At 40.7% G+C, this 22,371-nt stretch overlaps 1 protein-coding gene across 1 annotated transcript in view; it reads left to right on the top strand.

Annotated features, from left to right (window-relative positions):
* Positions 1–22,371, top strand: part of aacs (acetoacetyl-CoA synthetase) — a 124,855-nt gene that overhangs the window by 53,578 nt on the left and 48,906 nt on the right. The window contains 6 exon segments of the mRNA XM_034170964.1: positions 2,377–2,474; positions 4,937–5,051; positions 5,589–5,670; positions 5,987–6,140; positions 12,126–12,206; positions 15,585–15,709. Of these exon segments, the coding sequence (XP_034026855.1) occupies positions 2,377–2,474; positions 4,937–5,051; positions 5,589–5,670; positions 5,987–6,140; positions 12,126–12,206; positions 15,585–15,709 (655 nt within the window).

The following is a 22,371-nucleotide window of genomic DNA, read 5'->3' as shown; positions in this document are numbered from 1 at the left end:
CTCTTTGCAGGCAGTATGAATCCAAGGTATTTAATGTTTTTTTGTGGTCACCTTCATTTATTTGCTAATTTACATCATTTCTGCATTTCGGGCCTACAGCACATTCCAGACAAAGTTGGGAAGCAAAAGCATTTATGACTTTGTAATGTTGCCATTTCTTCTCACTTTAAAGACATTTTGGCATTGAGGATACCAATTGAAGAAGCATTTCAACTGTTATTTTGCCTCATTCTTCCTGCAAACGTCTTCAGGTGTGCAGCAGTACAAGTTCATCTTTGTATTTTTCATTTAAAAATTCTCCACCCTTTCATGTCAGGGGACAAATCAAGACTGTAGGCAGCCTGGTGTAGAAGCTGGACCAATTTTCTAAAATTTCAGTATACTTTTCTGCATGAATGCCAGTTTCTCAGAAGTGTAAATTACCATTGCCAAGGTACACTGACAGCCCCAAACTATGACAGACTCTTGTTTTGCCTTGTTACTGATAAATCTGGGTTGTCCTTTTCATCTGGCATCCATTTCTTCCAATAAAAGATCTGTAATACTGATTTGTCTGACCTCAGATGCCTCTGAACTCAAAGAAGTCGATGCCATGTATGGACAAGGCTACGATAAGACTGCTATTTTTCATAATAAAGTTTTAAGTGGGATTTCCATGTTGTAGTGCTTGACAAAGGTTTCCCAAAGTAATCCCTTGCCCATGTGGGTATATCTGCTATTGATGAATAGCTGTTCTTGATGCAGTGCTGTCTGAGGGAGAAGAGATCATGGGTATTCAGCATAGGCTTGCATCCTTGCCTTTAACGTATTGAAATTCATGCAGATTCCCTGAATCTTTTAATGATGTGTTGCACTGTAGAGGGAGAAATATGCAAAACCCTTCCAATCTTTCTTTGAGGTATACTGATTTTAAACATTTCAATAATTTCATCATACATTTGTTGCCAAACTGGAGATCATTTGCTCGTGAAAGAATCTTTAGGGGAGATGATTGTTTCATTGTTAAGCGTTGGGCTTGAGACCAGAAGATCCTCAGTTCATATCCCAGCCTGACTGGAAAATCACTAAGGGCCCTTGGGCAAGATGCTTAATCCCCTAGTTGCTCACGGTATGTAGTGAGCGCCTTACATGGCAGCAGCCTTACATCGTGGTGAATGTGAAGCATTGATGTGTAAAGCGCTTTGAGAGTCTGATGCAGCTGGAAAAGTGCTATATAAATGCAGTCAATTTACCATTTTGTGAATTCTGGTTTTGTACCAAATCAAGATTACAATCACTTGTTACCATCACCTGTTTCAAATAACTGCTTAATTTTTTTAAATCTCATTATTACTAGCCCTAAATTGCCCCCTCCTGGTGTTTTTATTTATTTATTTAGTTTTTGAATGTGTTGCAGGCTTGAAATCCAGGAATGGCCATGTATTAACAAATCAAATGATGCTGACCACATAAAACATGAAATATCTTGTGTTCATATGGTCTGCAATGAAATAGAAGTCAAAGTAAATGTGAGAATCAATCTTTGTTCCCCAATTTCAATGCTAATTTCTTATTTTGGGGTTTAAATAGCTGCACTTCAGTTCCAGTTTTGCAGGAATAGATCTACACACTGTGACAATAAGAGGTCTTTGAAGGATGCTACGTAGGTCTTATGGAACCATTTTGTTTAATTTCCCCATTCATTATACCTATTTATTCCTATTAAGGGTCACGGGGTAACTGGAGCCTATCCCAGTGGTCACTGGGCAAGAGGTTGGGCCCTGTGATGGACAGGCCGCGGGTCCATCACAGGGCCACATATAGACAGACAAACACATTCACACCTGTGGTTACTTTAACGTTTACAGTTCACCTAACCTTGCATGCCTTTGGGAAGTGGGACAAAGAGCCAAATATGGCCAAATATCTTGTGTGAATTACATAAATGCAATTAAATGTATGTGTATGTATTACGTGTCTTTAGAAATGGAAAGAAAATATCTATTTGACACAATAGAGTTAAACCTCTTCTTGTGTTGTAATATTTTGGTGGCAGAGCTCTTTATGGGGAAATGTTAGCATAGCATACTGTGCGTATGTAGGGTTCTATACATTTCACAGTGGTCTGTTATAGCTGCAACAGGGATTTATTCAGTTAAACGTAGGAACTGGTAGGATACATTACCAGATAGAGCTATTGTGGTTGACCTGATAAAGCCATAATAAAACATCTAGAATCCAAAGCTGCTTCAAGAGGTAATCCAAAGCAAACTCACTATAGTAACATTGACATATTGGCTCAAAACACGTCACCACAACAGCATTTTTTTAAAGGTGAGCTTGTGGATGAAATTTTGTTTTTCTTGAACTTCTGTGTCCCATCTCTCCATCCTGCAGGCTACTTGCCTAATGGCATACATGCAGTGGAGGCCATGTTGGCAGCCGCCAGCATTGGAGCTATTTGGAGTTCCACATCTGTCGACTTTGGACAAAATGTAAGGGCTGACATAACCTTGTGTCATTTGTGTTTCTTCTAGTTATGTTTGGTAGGCGCTCATAGATACATAGATGCATCTTCAACTGCTTATCTGGGATTGGGTTGCAGGGACAACAGCTCCAGCAGGGGACCCTAAACTTCCCTTTCACGGGCCACATTAACCCCCTCTGACTGGGGACACGCAAGGTGTTCCCAGACCAGTGTGGAAATATAATCTCTCCACCTAGTCCTGGGTCTTCCCCGGCGTCTTCTCCCAGGAGAAGACCAGGTGCCCAGGAGGCATCCTTACCATATGCCCGAACCACCTCAGCAGGCTCCTTTCAATGTCAAGGCGCAGCTCCTCACGAATGACTAAGCTTCTCGCCCTATCTCTAAGAGACACCAGCCACCCTCCTAAGGAAGCCCATTTTGGCCACTTGTACCCGCAATCTAGTTCTTTTGGTCATGGCCCAACTCTCATGACCATAGGTGAAAGTAGGAACGAAGTTTGACCAGTAGATCGAGAGCTTCACCTTTTGGCTTGGCTCCCTTTTCGTTACAGCAGTATGGTAGAGCGAATGCAATACCACCTCGCCTTTTGGCTCGTCTCCCTTTTCGTTACAACAGTACGGTAGAACGAATGCAGTACCACCCCTGCTGCACCGATTCTCCGGCCTATCTCATGCTCCATTGTCCCCTCACTTGTGAACAAGACCCCGAGGTACTTGCACTCTTTCATATGGGGTAAGACTACATTCCCTGCTTGGAGTAGGCAATCCATTGGTTTCCTGCTGAGAACCATGGCCTCCGATTATAGGTGCTAATCCCATCCACTTCACACTCGGCTGCGAACCGATCCAGTGAGTGTTGAAGGTCACAGGAAGATGAAGCCAACAGGACCGCATCATCTGCAGAAAGCAGCGATGAGACCCTGAGCCCACAAAACTGGAAACCCTCCTTCCCCCGACTGCACCTCGATATCCTGTCCATGAATACCACAAACAGGATTGGTGTCAAGGCTCAGCCCTGGCGGAGGCCAACCCCCACCGGAAAGGAGTCTGACTTACTGCCGAGTACCTGAATACAGCTTTGTGAGTACAGAGATTGGATGGCCCTGAGAAGGGACCCCTTCACTCCATAATCCTGCAGCACCTCCCACAGTATCTCCTGGAGTACCCAATCATATGCCTTCTCATATGCCCATAAAACACATGTAGACTAGATGGGCATACTCTTAGGCCCCCTCCAGTATCCTTGTGAGAGTGAAGAGCTGGTCAGTTGTTCCATGACCAGGATGTAACCCGCATTGTTTGTCTTCAGAGGTTTGACTGTTGGCTGAACCCTCCTTTCCAGCATCCTGGAGTAGCCTTTACCAGGGAGGCTGAGTAGCGTGATGCCCCTGTAATTGGCACACACTCTCTGGTTCCCTTTTTTAAATATAGGGACTACCACCCCAGTTTGCCACTCCTTTGGCACTGTTCCAGACCTCCACGCAATGTTGATATCACAGATATCAGTTCTTTATCTACTTACTCATCTAAATAAATTATTCTCAAAGTACAACCAAGTAAATTGACCATGAGGGCAAGGGGCACAACTTAAAGTTGATTTCTGGTTGTCAGCCCATCTTATTTTCGTCAACAGTTACCTTCTCAAATGAATAAATAATCAAAACCTTGCTGTACATTTGAGCTACTTTTGCTGCTATCTAGCAGGCAATGGGAGCATTTCAGAGCTTCTGGTACATTTCCTGTTTGTGAAACCCAAAATTCAGTAAAAAAAAAAAAAGGCATTTATAAATGTGCATTTGCGTAGCACTTAACCATCTGATGGAATCATTCAAAGTGCATTGTAATGATTCTTCAGGTTCACCCATTCCCCCACCACCACCATCACACACATCACATCAGGAGCAATTTTAATTTAATTTAACTTTTATTTAACCAGATTAGTCCCATTGAGATCGAGATCTCTTTTGCAAGGGAGACCTGGGCAATTATGAAGTTTACAATTCACATAACCTGCATGTCTTTAAATGTGGGAGGAAACCAGAGCACCTGGAGGAAACCCACACAAATATGAGGAGAATATGCAAACTCCACACAGAAAGGCCACAGCTGGGAATTGATCCCATGCTAACCACTAATCCACCGTGCTGCCCATGGACAACATGAGTATGGACATGGTTAGTACGCTTGTTTCCAGAGTGAAAGGTTCCCGCTAAGGCCATTCCTGCTCATTGCATCAGGAACGGCATCCAGCGTAAAACTTGTGCCAAATCAACATGCAGATCCATCTTGGATTTGCTGTGGCAACCCCAAGTGGGGAGAAGAGCGAGAATCCAAAGGGACTTACTGTCAAACAATAATTTCCTCCTACGCATGTCCACACGTGTATAGTTTTTGTAAACATGCTTATTTACAGTATGTGTTAATCTTTTGCTTCGTCTTTCACTCTTGTCTCTCCTTCTCCCTCTCTCAGGGCGTCCTCGACAGGTTTTCTCAAATCCAGGCAAAGATGCTTTTTTCTGTTGCTGCCGTAGTTTACAACGGCAAAACACATGACCACATGGAAAAGTTGACCAGTGTTGTTAAAGGTTTGTGCCAATATTTTGTGATTGTAAATCATACAAACACACACATAGATGCTTTTTTTTTGGTTAGTTTAACACCTATTCTTTGTCCGGCATTACATTACACACATTTTGAGGAAAAAGAAACAAATTTAATTTCTAGTGTAAAGAGCTCCGATGAAGTGACTGGTGGACTTAATCAAATTTTGATGGAATTATTTGTTATAGTTGGCAGGATTTTGAACTTTAAGAGTGTCTTCTTCTCATTTGTTGAAAGCAACAGGGTGAAAAGAACAATAGACATCTTTGTTTTCAGTAGTATTCCAAAATTGAAGTGAAGACTTGTACAAGATGCTTGATTGCTAGTATTTCATTGGCAGCTACAAAGTTAACAATAAGCGTCACCAAGTCCTTCATTAAAAATATTGTGTGTCTTTATTTATGAATCACAATACACCACGTTACAAATGATCCTGTGATCTCACTGATATTTATATTATATCACAGGACAGGAAAACAGGCAAAACAAAACAAAAATTATGTTGTGCATTCTATTTGTAGGTCTGCCGGACCTGGAAAAAGTTGTTGTGATTCCTTATGCTCGCTCCAGGCATGACATTGACCTCTCCAAGATCCCCAACAGGTGTGTGTCTGTGTGAACTGACACAAATGCACAAAATGTTCAGACTGGAAGCAATTTTGTTTTGTGTAATAAATTCCAAAAGTTTGAGAATAAAGTCTGTCTGTCTGTCTAGAAAGACTTTCTGTGTTCTTATCTTTGTAGTTAAAGATGTATATTTATTTTAAAAATACATTGTTTTAAAGAATACTGTAGCATATGTATGCTACAGAATTTTAGATGTACCTGATTTTAAAGTGGCTGTTGGAGGGTGGTCCCTCCTTTCCTCACATTCTTTTATTTCTCATTTCTTTTTGACTGTCTTCCTTTCATACTGCAGTGTATTTATAGATGATTTCCTCGCAACGGGGCGTGGTGAGGGAGACCAGTTTCCTCAGCTGGAGTTTGAACAGCTTCCATTCAGCCACCCTCTCTTCATCTTGTACTCTTCTGGAACCACGGGGTCTCCAAAATGTATGGTCCACTCTGCTGGGGTAAGCTTCATTTAACACTTCTTCCTTGCTGTGTCTTTGAAACAGGTTCGTTAAATTGATATGTACATGTGAACGTTGACCTTTTTCTACCCTTTAACAAACATTATGAATTAAAGTTTAGAGTGTATATTGGAATAACCCTGTTGGGTGGAAGATACAGCCCTTAATCTGACTGGGCTTCAAAGCCAGTTTTGTGAGTATTTTCACGTGGTCTAGGTGGAGGCTGCACAAAAATGAACACATCGTTTGTCATGAAAGCAGAAGCTGTTTTGTGACAAGACCATGACAGCTGCCAGCAACTGCATTGTTGTTGCCGATGTTCACAGAAGGTGTTTCATCACAGAAGGAAGTGTTTCATCTTACAAGGAATGCTGAATTAAGTCTATTAAGAATAGTGCATGGCCTCAGGCCCTGTGACTGCTGGGATAGGCTCCAGCCCCCCGTGACCCTTAATTGGAGGAAGCGGGTATAGAAAATGGATAGTGCACAATTTGGTGGCACTTCTGGGTGTTTGGAAGCTGAGAAAGTAGGCTTTGGCCGTGAAGCTAGACAAGGGGGCATGTGTAGGAATGTCTTAGCAGGCGACATCATCTGTCGTATCATGATACTTTCCTTCCTGAGAATTTGAAAAACTGCATTCCTCTCAACATACACCTTGTCCCACTGTAGTCATAGCAAGTAATGGCATGGTCTTGACAGATGACTTTTGTACTGTCCCATTGGACTGGTTACTTTGAACAGTCATATTTGGCCCATTCTTCTGCTGAACTTGCTTTTAGGTAGGTGGATACGCTGTTCTTCTGGCATTAGAAACAAGCTTAGCTTCCATTTAAGAAAAAAGTTTTATTCTAGCATGATGAAAGAAAGGATTTGTCCCTCTTTGGAAAGTAGATGATGATCTGCCATCTGTGTGTTGTGAAATTGTCACACTTGTTGAGATAGAGTTGTTTTCCACAGCAGTGACCTTCATGTAGTTCAATTCAATGCATTCAAACAGAACCAAATCAAAACATAGGTGGCCTCCAGGTTACTACACATTAGCAAGGTTTAAACCTTGCCCACCCCATGAGCAGGGCCACAACAGTGGTAAAAACAAGTTCCCTCAGATGTTTTTTGATTAGGTTATTGCATGAAACCCCAAGCAGACCAGACTCAGTGGGGAGATCATGTGCTATGGGCATGGTAACGAAATAAAACAATAGCACAACAAGAAACTGCCAAATTTATTGACTGGCATGTTGCAGCTAAATAACCATATTCATATGGAATTCTTTCAGTGGCTGATGGCTTAAAAAACAACCAAGAAGTGAAGAGCGTCCCAGTAAAATAGACTACAAATGAGAAATCAATTCTTGTTTTGATGTCATATCATAACATTTAAAAAAAAATTAAGGATATTCCCCAGTTTTGACCTCAACTTTGATACATGTCTAATCCCCCACGGGGTGGTCCCTTTGTTCCGTAAGCAAATTCCTGATTTCAAATAGCTCCCGTGTACTGTAGGCCTCACTCTTCCCAGTCCTCGAAAGGATCCTTCAAGAAAGTCTGGATAGAGCTCATATTAAGGTCATGAGGTCACTGGAAATGGGTGGTTGGCTGAAGAACAAAGGCAAAAGTCTTCAAGATTCTATTGCTTCCAGACTTAATGTGTGGTTGTTAGGGTTGGACTCTCCATATGTACCAAAGGCAAAGATTAGATGTCTCTGGTACGAGATCTCGCTGGAGGATTTCTGTTTAACATTGGAATGGGTTTCACTTGTGGCTTACTTACTTAGTGAAACTCCAGTGAGGCATAATACTTGCATTGTGAGGGGATGTCAACTATGACACCAGTGTTTTCCTCTACAGTATTATAAGCCTAGCGGACTGCCAGCGTAATGAGAACCCCTGCCAGGCCAGTGATGTTTTTTTTTTTTTTTGTAAATAACAGCAATGAAAAATACTATGGCCAAATAACCATTAATTTGAATGTGAATAATTACTTCAGCACATCCAGAGCCATTTGATTCTTGTATTCTCTCACTCAGTCTACTGTGGAGGAGATTTTTTTATAGTGATTTGACAACGCGCTAATCATCTAATTGTTATTTTTTAATCTTACTGTTGGTCATCTGACAGGAGCATAATGTTAAAGCTCCCGCTGTGGCCCACATTACTGCAGCCAGAGCTTTCAATAGAAAGTGTCAGGTGTCAGGATCTGAGATCTGCTCCATGAATAATGACTAATTAAAAAAAAAAAATCAAATAATAAAAGGAGCAAGAAGGTCCTGGGATCACTTCCCGTCTGTTCCTTTCTATGTGGAGATTGCATGTTCTCTCCATGGGGCCCCCGGCTTCCCCCCACTTCCAAAGACATGCGGGTTAGGTGAACTGGAACTCATGATCTCTGACATGGGATGCTGTGACCAGTTGGCTAAAACCCGAGGTATCCTTTGGCTGTCGGGGGAGTGAGGCCTGTTGTGTACCACATACACAGTGACTCCTGTTGGCCTTCATCACACTGGGATAGGCTCCAGCCCCCGTGACCCTTGATTGGAGTAAGTGGGTATAGAAGATGAATGAATAGTAATACAATGAGGAAGTCACATCCACCTCAATATGTGCATGGCCCTGTTCGCACTGTTTAAAAACTCCTCAGTAATTCATTTCACACCAGAGTCATGAAAACCAAGGTGTCATTAAAAAAACATACAAAAGTCAGTGATTCTTAAAGTGGTCTGAGTGATGGTCTGTGGGATAGCAAGTCTGCTGTTCTTCAGGACATAGAAAGAAACCTTCACTTCCATTAACCGCATGTGCACTGCACTTTTTTGTTCTTCAAGAAATGCTGTCACACCATTGGCTCTGTGAAAACAAACAAACAAAAACAAAAAAACCCCTCAGTAACTTGTTTCACACAAGAATCAGCCGAGATAAAGCAAACGTGTCCTACAAAAACAAAAAAAATCGCATAAAACTGTGGTTTTTACCATGTCTGAGTGATTACTGCAAGGCCTGAAAAAAATTCTAGGGGAAACACTGGATACTACAACCTAGAGATGCATTTTCCTGACAATGGTACATTGTACAGGTGTGTCAGTGCTGAGGACCACACCAGTTGGGAAAGGTCCAGGGGTTTACCTTGTGTCATCTGGATGCAGTACATGGATGGGTACTTTTTGGAGGTGTTGATGAACTGGTGGTCTGCCTGGTTTAGGTCTATACCGATTCACAGTATTAATACTAGAATAAGATGTTTGATATGCGAACTGGTGTTTCCAACCCAGTGTTTTTTCGATTTTTATTGATATTCAGTTTCAAAGTTCCACTTCAGATCTGCTGTGGAAACCCCGAGTTAAAACAAGGGAGATAGCGAAGGAACTTACTAGTCTTCTGTACTCGATTTCTTCCCTCTTCGTTTGCTGCTACTGAGGAAATTCTGGTTTCTTTTCCTTCACTTGGTAATGTGCTTAAGTTCAGTGGATTATCTTATCTGATTGGAGGCCATAGCCAAAAGAGGTAGACACAAGGTGCTGACTGGGGGCTCACAGCGGCCTCAGGGCAGGACAGGGGCAGACTACCTCGTCACTCACAGTTCCTCCCAGCGATTCAAGCTTCTCACCCTCTCAGGAAGATATTGTTAGTTGAACCTCCCTCCTTCATAGGTCCAACAGATGCACATGTCACATCCCTGTGGTTTGCTTCTGCCTTTGATTGATTGTGTCCAATGTGTTGCGAGGAGCGATTTGCTGATTGGCTGAATGGAGGCACCCATCCCACTGTCGCCGTGTGAGCTACATGTGCGCTGATGTTCAGTGATGTTTATCTTAGAGTGTTGTCTACTGCTTCGTGGACGTGCTTTGTTTTTTTAGCAACCTCTGCATGGCGAGTTAGTGGTGTGTAAGAGGAAACCACACAAGGAGTGAAGTTGAGTAGCGAGTGTTTTAAACATGTTCAAAACATTCGCCACACTCTGGTGAGTGCCGGTGTCGCTGACCAAATGGACCCCCTAAAAATCAGTCCCTTCGTTAGCCGCGGTTCACGGATTACCACCTCGTTTCTGCTTCAAACTGCAGTTCAGTCATCATCTGTCTCAGCACCAGAGATCTGAAGCTTTGTACAACAATCATTTCCACATAAATTCAGCATTATTAACATCATAAAAGACGGAGGAAGCGATCAGAGCGCCGTGGCTACACGAGCTGCTAGCTGATGCGTTCACTGTGCGTCTGTCATTTCAAAGCGCCACAGAGTTTTGCCGAGTTTCTACTTAAAACGGCCTTGTTTCTGCTTCAAACTGACTTTAGAATGATTTAAGAGGTTTTACCGTTATCATCTGATGGTTAATAATCCCATTAATCCATTTGATTGCTTTTGGTGAAAACAGTCCATCTCAGATGTGCTGCTGTGGTCTGAAATGACACATGCGCAGTGAAGGCAGGCAGATCAATTTTTAGGGGGGACTGTTTGGTCTGCGACACCGGCAACTGTGTGACATTGCATATCGTGTTTGTTGTGATTAGCGACACGTTTGTGGCAAATCGTGGAAGTTGGGTGATGAGTGCTGCACATACCTCTAAAAGAAACACACACACCTTCTGTGTGAGAGGGGCTTTAGTCTTTTAAACTAAAAATTGCCAAAAAAGGTTTCAAAATCTCAAATTTTAACTACTGAAGACATTTCCAGTGTCATATTGTCACAGCTGCCAAAGATGCTAAAGATTAATAAATTTAACATGACAAGAACAAAACTGTTCTGTGTCCAGAAAAATAGTGATTAAAAATTAAAATCTCCTGAAATCAGATCTGTTATACCTCCAATGTGCATTTTTTCCTTGAAGGCCCTTCATCCAATACTTTATTAAATGCGTTGTCCTTGTTTGCTGAGATCTTTCACACTGTGACATCACATCAGAGTGAAGCTGTCTATTGTGCTTTTTGTTTGATATTTGTCCTCTTGTACATTTCACCACAGGATGGCAGCAGAATTCCATCTGCAGATAGCGGATGGGCTGTTCATGCCCATAAGGGTTTTACAGAGACGTTTTTATCTCGTCCTTGCTGTACCGTACCTCACTGAAGAAGAGTGAAGTGTCAGATAAATGTACAGTTAACATTTTATAAAGGATCACTTGACTTTGAAATCCATTTATTTAATTTTTTTACCCAGATGATTTGCTTTCTCAGCCTTCTTTCACACGACTTTTCTGTCTTTAATTTTGGCATATTTACCAACTGTTTTTAGGCTCTCATTAGTAATTTATTCTGATTTCTTTTCTCTTACTTTTTTACTGTTCTTCCAGTCTCCCCTTCCTCTTTCTTTCTCTTACTGTCTTCCTCTCTGGCTCTTTGCTTTCTGCCCCTTCCATCTCCCCGTGCAGCCGATAATTGGACAGTAATGCATTGGTGAAAACATTTCATAATGCAGCACTGGCAGTCCTCTCTGGCTGTACCAATTAGTCTAGGCACTGTTATGCTTTCTGCTTTGTTACGGCTCTGTTAACATGCTGTCAGCAGCAAGATGGCACCTAGCAAAAGGACGAGTGTGGCAGCTGAATCCTGCCCGATTTTACGCACACACACACACACACACACACACACACACACACACACACACACACACACACACACACACACACACACACACACACACACACACACACACACACACACACAGAGCATCTGTTTATGCAAGGGAGTTGCGTTTCTGCGCTTATACGTGCATAACTCTCTGCCAGTTAAAAATAACCTGTGCAGCTGTGATGGATCAGTGATCGGAGGAGAATATACCCCAAACAGTTACTGCCCTTTTCATCAAAGAAGTGCCTGTGCCTGTGCGTGCCATATGTTGTTTCCTCGTACAGAAGCATTTTCTGCAACTGAGGAAGGAGCACATACATAGTTTTGAAAACATCAATGCCATCATTTGAAAATGTGAAAATAAAAATTCATGTTTGTGTCATCTTTCTGTAATTCTTGTGTTGTCTACTCTGTCGCTTACATTAGGGTACACTCATCCAGCACTTGAAAGAGCACATTCTCCACGGCAATATGACCAAGAGTGATGTCATCATTTACTACACAACGGTACGTCTAGTACATTTATAACATCTAGGATCTAGACTTTCCACCTCTCCTAAGGTGACTTTTGCTGTATTGTCTGAATGTGCACAACAAAGCGCAAAATCTTTTAACTGTCAAATTTCTAGTAACAACATCAAACCTAGCCTTAATATAAGACAAAATTGTGTAAGAAGTAAAATTCCAGTAAGATGTAAGGACTTGTTTATAGGTGAATACATCTTAAATATTTTAAGTGTAAGAGTCTTGAAAACATCTTGTTATGAGTCATATCTGAGACAAAACAAATCTCAGATTAAATCATATCAAGTGAATTTTCCCTTGTTCCAATGAAAGTTTTTTTTTTTTTAAACATGAAAAACAATTTTGTAACTTGTAACAAGTTAAAAAAAAATCTGCCAATGGAACAAGTGAAAATTCACTTAAAGTTCTTGAATTAAGGTTTTGAAATTAGCTGAGAACTAATTTTGAGCTTCATCTTGCTAGTATTGGAAGCATTGCATCTTTTACAAACAACAGAGCATCTTAAAAAAATGTCATGGCAAAAAAAGAAAATAGAAGCTTATTTTATTTCAGATACGACTCAAGATCTTTCCAAGGTTTTCACTTCACAAGATTTTTAGGAATTATTATCTAAGAACAAGTGTGAAATCTCTATGTAATGCGTCAGGAAGGCCCTGTCTAAGAAAAAAAAAACTAATAACACGATTTTTGTTATATGATGTTCAGTATAGATTAGATATTTTGACTGGAAATTGGACAAATTGGTAAGATTTTTTGTTTTGTTTTGTTTTTGCAATGTATAGAAAAAGTTTTAAATTGTGAATCTGCTCCCACAAATGTATACACAACCAAACATTTCTCTAAAGAGCAGCAAAGATTCATGATCAGGCTTGCAGATCTGTCAGTATTGGTTATTTTGAGAAGATTGTGGCTAAATTTGGATGAAAATTAGGGAAAATTACAGATTTTTATGAATGAACTCTGCTGGATTTTATAGTGTGATATCTGTGATGTTGTCATTTAAGTTAATTTATAATTTTTAATTTGAGTGAGTAGTTATTGTGAGACATTTCATTAAAAATAAACAAAAACAAAAATCTTTCCAAGTCAACTTACAGTTTACACTTTATGACAAACTGTTACATATTAAATGAAAATCTTGTTAAGTGAAAGAGTCTCGAAACATCTTGTTTTTAGTGATATCTGAGACAAAAGCATTTTGACTCACCATATGATGGCTTTGGAAAAGATGAAACCCTTTCTAATATGAGTAAAATAAAGCTCAAAATGAGTTTTCTCAGTGAATTTCAAGATCTTGTTTCAAGAGCTCTTAAGTTAATTTGTACTAAATTCCATTGGCAGTTGTTTTTTAATAATTTAAGATTTAAAAATGCTTTGTTTTCACAATACACTTTCATTTAACACGATTTTTAAGCTATATTATAAAATAAACAGTCCTCATATTTAGCTTAAATTTACTGAAGTGATTTCTGTCTTACAGTGCATCCTGAAAGTATTCGCAGTGCTTCACTTTTTCCACATTTTATGCTATAGCCTTATTCCATAATGGAGTAAATTCATTTTTCCTCTCAAAATTCTACTCCCAACACCCCATAATGACATGATTTTTTTTTTTTTTTTTTTTTTTTTTTGCATTTATTACGTTTTTGCATTCATTAAATATAACACAATGCTAAAATACCCTCGGCCTTATTAGCATGTATGAAAAAGTGTGTAGAATAATGTGACCTATTGACCCGTTAGCATAGATCAAGGTTACTCATCTTTGAACTTGTCCAAGGTCTGTGTTCCAAGAATGATCCCTGTGAATTTGAAGACCGTGGGACTGGACTTATGCTGAACACAGATGGACAGATGGACGGACGGACAGACGGACACAAAGTCTTCAGAAAATAAAAAAACTAAGGAATCACATGTACATAGGTATTCACACCCTTTGCTCAATACTTTGTTGATGTACATTTGGCAGAAATTACAGCCTCAAGTCTTCTTGAATATGATGCAACTAGCTTGGTGCACCTACCTTTGGGCAGTTTTGCTCATTCCTCTTTGCAGCACCTCTCAAGCTCCGTCAGGTTGGATGGAGAGCGTCGGTGCACAGCCATTTTCAGCCTGGCAATCACGCCAAAGAGTTCAATCTTTGTCTCATCAGACCAGAGAATTTTGTTTCTCATGGTTTGAGATTCCTTCAGGTGCCTTTTGGAAAACTCCAGGTGGCCTGTCATGTGCCTTTTACTAAGGAGTGGCAATTCCTTTCTCTTCATGCTTGGTTTATACTCTGACATGCACTGTTAGCTGTGGGACCTTGTATGTAGACAGGTGTTTGCCTTTCCCAATCATGTCCAATCAACTGAATTTACCCCAATTAAGCTGTAGAAACATCTCAAGGATGATCAGTGGAAACAGGATGCACCTAAGCTCAATTTTGAGTTTCATGGCAAAGGGTGTGAATACTTATGTACATGTTATTTCTTAGGTTTTTTAAAAATTATTTTTAATAAATTAGCAAAAATCTAAAAAACAAAAACCAACCAACCAACCAAACCTTTTTTCATATTGTTATTATGCAGTATTGTGTATAGAATTTTGTGGAAAAATATGACTAACAAAATGTGGAAATAGTGAAGCGCTGTGAATACTTTCCGGATGCACCGTCCATTAAGTATACATTAGATATTTTGAGTAGGCAATTACATTTGGTAACATTTTGCATTTGCAGTATGTATTTAAACCTGTTTTCTTTAGAAGTAGGGTGACATTTTATTCAGACAGTTTGGCATCTCTCTGTAATGGCATGATGCCCTCACTGACTTCACTGGGGCTCAGTCCTTTGCAAAGGTCAGCTATTTCTGAATCCAGACTAGTATTCTCTACATTTTCACAGGATTCTTTGCCAAAGAGAGGGGGAACTGTTTTCAACATTTTGACTCCTTTTTCCACTGGGAAACCAGAACAAAAACCCCTGACCAGTGACTACTGTTGAGCATAAAAAAAATCTGTCTTGAATAGCTCATGTGTCTGTTGGGCGCAATTACACATTTCCACCAGTTTATGTGAAAAATGTTAATTTGTGTAATTGTTCCAACTGACTCAGAGTTGTGTCAGTTGTAGGAATTTGATGAAATGGCCTTCTTCCTGCATATGCAGTATAATGTTGCTGCTATTGTTAGAACACAGTGTACTGGAATGTTGCCACTATAGTTGTAGTGCAGTGACACTCACCATCATGAGTGAATGACATGTGTGAAGCTGACTGTCTGTAACAGCTGTCCAGTTTGGCATCTGTTTATTCATGGTGATGACTGAGGCTGTTTGTACCTGATAAGCTGAGCACTGTGTTTGTATGTGTGCTGGATATAGACTGGCTGGATGATGTGGAACTGGCTAGTGTCTGCTTTGGCAGTGGGAGCTTCAGTGGTTTTATATGATGGTTCACCACTTGTACCCACACCCAATATACTGTGGAACCTGACAGACCAGCTAGGGTGAGTTGCCACACACACACACACACACACACACACACACACACACACACACACACACACACACACACACACACACACACACGCACACGCCTACACACACACACATGTACACACTCATATATACTTTTTATCCTGAACTTAAAAATGAGGATACATCCCCTCACTAAAGTAGACATTATTGATAATTACCATATAACGTATGCATGAATGCATCCAGATGGAATGAGTATTTTGGATTTGTGGATAGAAAAATGTGAGTGTGTAGTTGCAATACTAATAGACGTGTTATTTCCAAATGCAGCTCAGTAGATTATTAGGGTTGACGAGGCTGTGAAATTTGTGATTGCTCCCACTCTAAAACCCTTTCCTAGCCTACATTCATCCAGACAGTGCTTTTTCATTTAGTTAGTAAGTCCCTTATGATGACTCGTGATAAGTGATAACAGTTCATTTTGATGCAGTCACAATAAAAGCAGCAGCGGTGAGAAGATTTAGTGCACCTGTAACCCACCCTGTGGAATGGTCTTCCTGTGAAAAACAATGTCATGGAGACATTGCACGTCCATGTTTGCAGCAGCAACAAAACAGCTGAGAGGTGCGCCTTAAAACAGAGTGCTGCACTGCAAACACACATTCCAGATCCAAATTCAGACAGCCTCTCTCAAAGTAAAATAAAAATAAAGAAGATAACACTACAAAACAGGGAAAAAAAAATGAAAATACCACTCACCCAGTTGTAAAGATTTCCAAATTGGATTGGATTGTGTCTAACTGTAATTAGGGTGGGTTAAATTCAGAGGACATCTGGATTCTGGATTAAGTTTCACTTTATATAGGCTTTGAAGGATTACAGTTAGCAGGATAACGTCAAAACTACTGCACTGATTTTGACAAAATTTTCAACACAAATACATATTAGGCCATGGAAGGCTCCATTAAATTTTGGAGGTGATCTGGATCCGCATCCAGATTCTGGCTCAAGATTTCCCTTTATATACGCTTTGAAGGATTAAGATAAGACTTTATTGATCTCACAGTGGAGAAATTCACGTTACGTCAACTCTTAAAAACACACACACAAGATGAGTGCGAGTAGAGGAAAATGTGCATCAAACAGCATGTGCAAAGATGAGCAATAATAATAATACTTATAACAATACAGTTGTTACTATTATGTCAAATCTACTTCACAGATTTTGATGAAATTTTTAGCACAGATACATATTAGGCCATGGAAGACTCCATTAAATTTTGGAGGTTATCTGGATCGGAATCCAGATTCTGGATCAAGTTTCACTTTATATATTTTATCTTTCCTTGTGTCTGCTTTTATATGTGTTCATGTACCGGACCGGCTTATGTGTGTTGTTGTTTAAGTGTGTCATGAGGCCGGTCAAGGTTAGCTCAGCCCTGCTCGTAATCTAGGGTAGGGATATACATCTGGAGCTGGTCCCCGGGCGCCAAAAAGGCGACCTCTGCTCTTAACTGGCAATTAGGATGGGTAAAATGCAGTAAACACATTTCATTGTGCAGGGAACATGTTCCTATGTGCATATAACAATGAACTTCTTTTGAATCCTTGAATCCTTTGAATATAGTCTTTGAAGGATTACGTCAAAACTACTTCACAGATTCTCACCAAATCTGCACCACAGGTATATTAGGGCATGGAAGACTCCATTAAATTTTGGAGGCGATCTGGATCCAGATTGGTGAACATCAGAAATCTGATTGTTCTTGTTTTTGTTTTTTGTTTGAGAGATGTTGCATCTTCAGTGAGGTGTGCAACTTTGATATGTGACTGCACAGCATACAGACAGAAAGTAAAAAATGAATGGGAAAAGAGGGAGACAAAGATGCAAATGAAATGATAATGTGTTTACCTAATTGAGAACTTGCTTACAGAGAGAGCAGAGCCATGAATAAAGATTTCAGTTGTTTACAGCAGCATATTAGGAGCAAATACTTCAAGCAACTGATCAAACAATAAACAGAACAAAAATAATTTAATATTGCTAATTTAATTAGGATACATGAGAGGAGAGGTTGAAATGGTTTGCAATATAAGAACGTTGGCAGGTGAAAAGATACAATTAAGTGGAAGGAAGATGCAGTAAGAGTGCAATGAGATAAATAATAAAATGGTTTGCTTTTTTAAATGCTATGGATAGCATTGCTGTCATTTGGTCTCAACAGTTTATTATTTCAAACCAGAGAGACCCATGGTCTGGCCCAGTGCACTATAAGTCATGTTCATGATATTTTATAATCACTATTACTCAATAACATGGGAATATATGGACATCAACAGAAAGCTTACCTTCTCCAGCATACAATGAGCACCGCCATGAATTTAATTTTTTTTATACTGATATCTCGATAAAACCCCAACAAACACACAAGATACTCTTCAGGTCAAAATGTAGCACCCTCACTTCCAGATATGATCATTTTTGGGAGGGATTTTAATATGAAGTCTGTCAGTGTACCATCAATAGAATGTTGATTTGTTAATGTATTCTTTATATTGTAGTTTTATTTATCTCATTTTCATACATTTACTGTTTGTATGCTGGTGTCTTTGTGTTCACTGAAGGCTATGAAAAAATAAGTCTTTTACTGTAATTGCACAGTGAAATAACAGAGGATTTGATCGATAGGTTGTTGGAATTCTCAGATTTGTTTAGCCATGACAACAGTTTGAATCCAAGAGTGCCTCCAAAGTAGTCAGATTCAGTCAAATTTTAGATTTTCATCTTATTATTTGTACTGTAGTTCAAACGTTAACTATTAATTTTACCGTACTGACATAAAATGATGTTCCAAAATAAAAAAACAGGCAAAATCTCAATTTCCAGTGTTTAGTCCTCACAGTAAGTTGATGTTTTGCTTTTGCTTTGTGTTAATCATTGTAACAACATACACTCAACAAAAATATAAACGCAGCACTTTTGGTTTTGCTCCCATTTTGTATGTGATGAACTCAAAGATCTAAAACTTTTTCCACATACACAATATCACCATTTCCCTCAAATATTTTTCACAAACCAGTCTAAATCTGTGATAGTGAGCACTTCTCCTTTGCTGAGATAATCCATCCCACCTCACAGGTGTGCCATATCAAGATGCTGATTAGACACCATGATTAGTGCACAGGTGTGCCTTAGACTGTCCACAATAAAAGGCCACTCTGAAAGGTGCAGTTTTGTTTTATTGGGGGGGGGGGATACCATTCAGTATCTGGTGTGACCACCATTTGCCTCATGCAGTGCAACACATCTCCTTCGCATAGAGTTGATCAGCTTGTCAATTGTGGCCTGTGGAATGTTAGTCCACTCCTCTTCAATGGCTGTGCGAAGTTGCTGGGTATTGGCAGGAACTGGTACACGCTGTCGTATACGGCGGTCCAGAGCATCCCAAACATGCTCAATGGGTGACATGTCCGGTGAGTATGACGGCCATGCAAGAACTGGGACATTTTCAGCTTCCAAGAATTGTGTACAGATCCTTGCAACATGGGGCCGTGCATTATCCTGCTGCAACATGAGGTGATGTTCTTGGATGTATGTCACAACAGTGGGCCTCAGGATCTTGTCACGGTCTCTCTCTGCATTCAAAATGCCATCAATAAAATGCACCTGTGTTCTTCGTCCATAACAGACGCCTGCCCATACCATAACCCCACCGCCACCATGGGCCACTCGATCCACAACATTGACATCAGAAAACCGCTCACCCACACGACACCACACACGCTCTCTGCCATCTGCCCTGGACAGTGTGAACCGGGATTCATCTGTGAAGAGAACACCTCTCCAACGTGCCAAACGCCAGCGAATGTGAGCATTTGCCCACTCAAGTCGGTTACGACGACGAACTGGAGTCAGGTCGAGACCCTGATGAGGACGACGAGCATGCAGATGAGCTTCCCTGAGACGGTTTCTGACAGTTTGTGCAGAAATTCTTTGGTTATGCAAACCGATTGTTTCAGCAGCTGTCCGAGTGGCTGGTCTCAGACAATCTTGGAGGTGAACATGCTGGATGTGGACGTCCTGGGCTGGTGTGGTTACACGTGGTCTTCGGTTGTGAGGCTGGTTGGATGTACTGCCAAATTCTCTAAAATGCCTTTGGAGACGGCTTATGGTAGAGAAATGAACATTCAATACACGAGCAACAGCTCTGGTTGACATTCCTGCTGTCATCATGCCAATTGCACGCTCCCTCAAATCTTGCGACATCTGTGGCATTGTGCTGTGTGATAAAACTACACCTTTCAGAGTGGCCTTTTATTGTGGGCAGTCTAAGGCACACCTGTGCACTAATCATGGTGTCAAATCAGCATCTTGATATGGCACACCTGTGAGGTGGGATGGATTATCTCAGCAAAGGAGAAGTGCTCACTATCACAGATTTAGACTGGTTTGTGAACAATATTTGAGGGAAATGGTGATACTGTGTATGTGGAAAAAGTTTTAGATCTTTGAGTTCATCTCATACAAAATGGGAGCAAAACCAAAAGTGTTGCGTTTATATTTTTGTTGAGTATAATTAATTTCCCCTTTTCTGCATGTTTGTTCTACTCAACAGTCTCAGTTCTATATATTAAAAAATAACAAAAATCTACCTATCCCTTTCTCAAACCCCAAACTGGAGTTTAAACTCTATCTTGAGAAAATCCATAAGACATTTATTAACCCACTCCATAGTTGCTACTGACATGCACAGTGACTTACCCCCAATCTCAGTTCTCTTTTGTACCCCTTCCCCTTCGCCATACCCCTACGCCTACCCCTTTAAAACAAGGGGTAAGGTGATGGGGTATGCCTCTAGCCCTATGAATTGAGACACCCCTCCGCCTTAGGAGAAAAAACTACTCTAACACTCCGTTTCGGAGTGTTAGAGGACAAGTTGGGACATGTCCAGCTCTCCACAAGTTCTTTTATACTCACTCGACTGGTAAGCACTGACAGCCGAGATAGACATGTCCCAACTTGTCCTCTAACACTCCGAAACGGAGGTGTTCCTTTGTCTCGCTTCATCAGCGAATCGGTCGTGACGCGCGAAGCCTCCGCGTGGCTTTCCATGACAAAATCTCTTGTTAAAAGTGAAATCTGCCGGAAAATGGCTGATGTCCAGGTCTTGTGATAACCAGAGAAAGAGCACACGACGGTCTCGTATCCACAGAGCCATCAGCTTAGAAATGATCCAGTGGTTTGTGCCGCATCGTCGCAGCTCGCAGCGCGGCGCACCGACCGTCCTTAAAGGGGTCCTTAACCCTGTAGTTAAAGTCTTTATTCTCTGTGAAGCCCGTAAAATTTTCACTGAAAGCCAGATAAATTTTTCGAATGGTTTCCAGGTGCCAGTCTCTAACAGCTTCTGAAAAAATTCTGATGGAAAAAAAGTCCTTTTCATTCCGCCATTTCCAGACAATGAAAATCCGACGAGGGGGCGGGACCACTCCTTCCACAAGGCGTGCTCACAGGCGAATGACGTCACTGACAGGCGTGGAAAAACTCACGCATGCGCACGAGGGTTCAAGCATGTCTGACGTAAAAACATATGAATGAAATCCATATAGTTTTTGAAAAAAATAAAAAGGTACGATACTTTATGGACAGACCTCGTACATGTTGCTGTCATAGGCAGCTGCCTGTAAAGTTTTTTGGCAAGTTATAACTTTCTAAACAACGTAATTTGTAATGGAAGCCGCTTCATTTGTGCGGCTCTTTCGGCACCATGTTTGTTTTTTCTGAGACAGCAGTAAGCTCCTCCTACCCCTCCAAATGGAGTGTGCATCCAGATTCACTCCAAACGGAGGGGTTTGTAGCCCTCCGCCTACAACTCTGCCTCGCTTCAAAAAGAGAATTGAGACAAACCTCTGTCTCTTGTGCCCCTGCAAAACGGAGGGGAAGGGGTAAGGGGAAGGGCCAAGGGGTAGAATTGAGACTCAGCCTTAGTGGTTAGCACCGCTGCCTCACAGCAAGAAGGTCATGGGATCGATTCCCACCGGTGGCCTTTCTGTGTGGAGTTTTCATGTTCTCCCTGTGTTTGCGTGGGTTTCCTTCCACATTTAAAGACATGCAGGTTAGGTGAATTGGAAAGTTATATATACTATAATTGCCCACGTCTCCCTTGCAAAAGAGATCTTCATCTCAATGGGACTAACCTGGTTAAATGCAGGTTAAATTAAGTTAAATTTAATTAAATGCCCTCGAGCAACTGATCCAGAACTGGCAAGAATGGGAGATTGTGTTATATAGAATGACTCTTTTGAGTGTTGGTGTGCTTTCCTGAGCACACTAAGTCGACATAGAATAGAATCTTTATTTGTCATTGTACACATATGAGATTAGGGCTGCCACTATGCAACTGAGTTTGGGAGTAAGAACAGATAAAAAGAAGCCATCACCGATGACTCATAAATAACTAACTTAGCAGATCAAGTGAAAAATGTGACTATATAAATAAGTGAAGATATGTACAAGCTATTTAAACAAATAAATATACATTCAAGATATTAGATTATTAGAAATTAGACTGCACATATTGCACATATTTGTATGAATATAGCCCATAGGATTTCTGTTATTGCACATGGTGATCAGAGTTATCGCACATGCATGTTTAATGTTGTCACAACCCAGGGAAAGAAACTGTTTGTT

The sequence above is a fragment of the Thalassophryne amazonica genome, chromosome 5 (genome assembly GCF_902500255.1).
Source record: "Thalassophryne amazonica chromosome 5, fThaAma1.1, whole genome shotgun sequence".
In the NCBI taxonomy this organism is placed as follows: Eukaryota; Metazoa; Chordata; class Actinopteri; order Batrachoidiformes; family Batrachoididae; genus Thalassophryne; species Thalassophryne amazonica.
The sequence above is the reverse complement of the archived record's forward strand: the minus strand, read 5'-3'. Positions and strand labels throughout refer to the sequence as shown.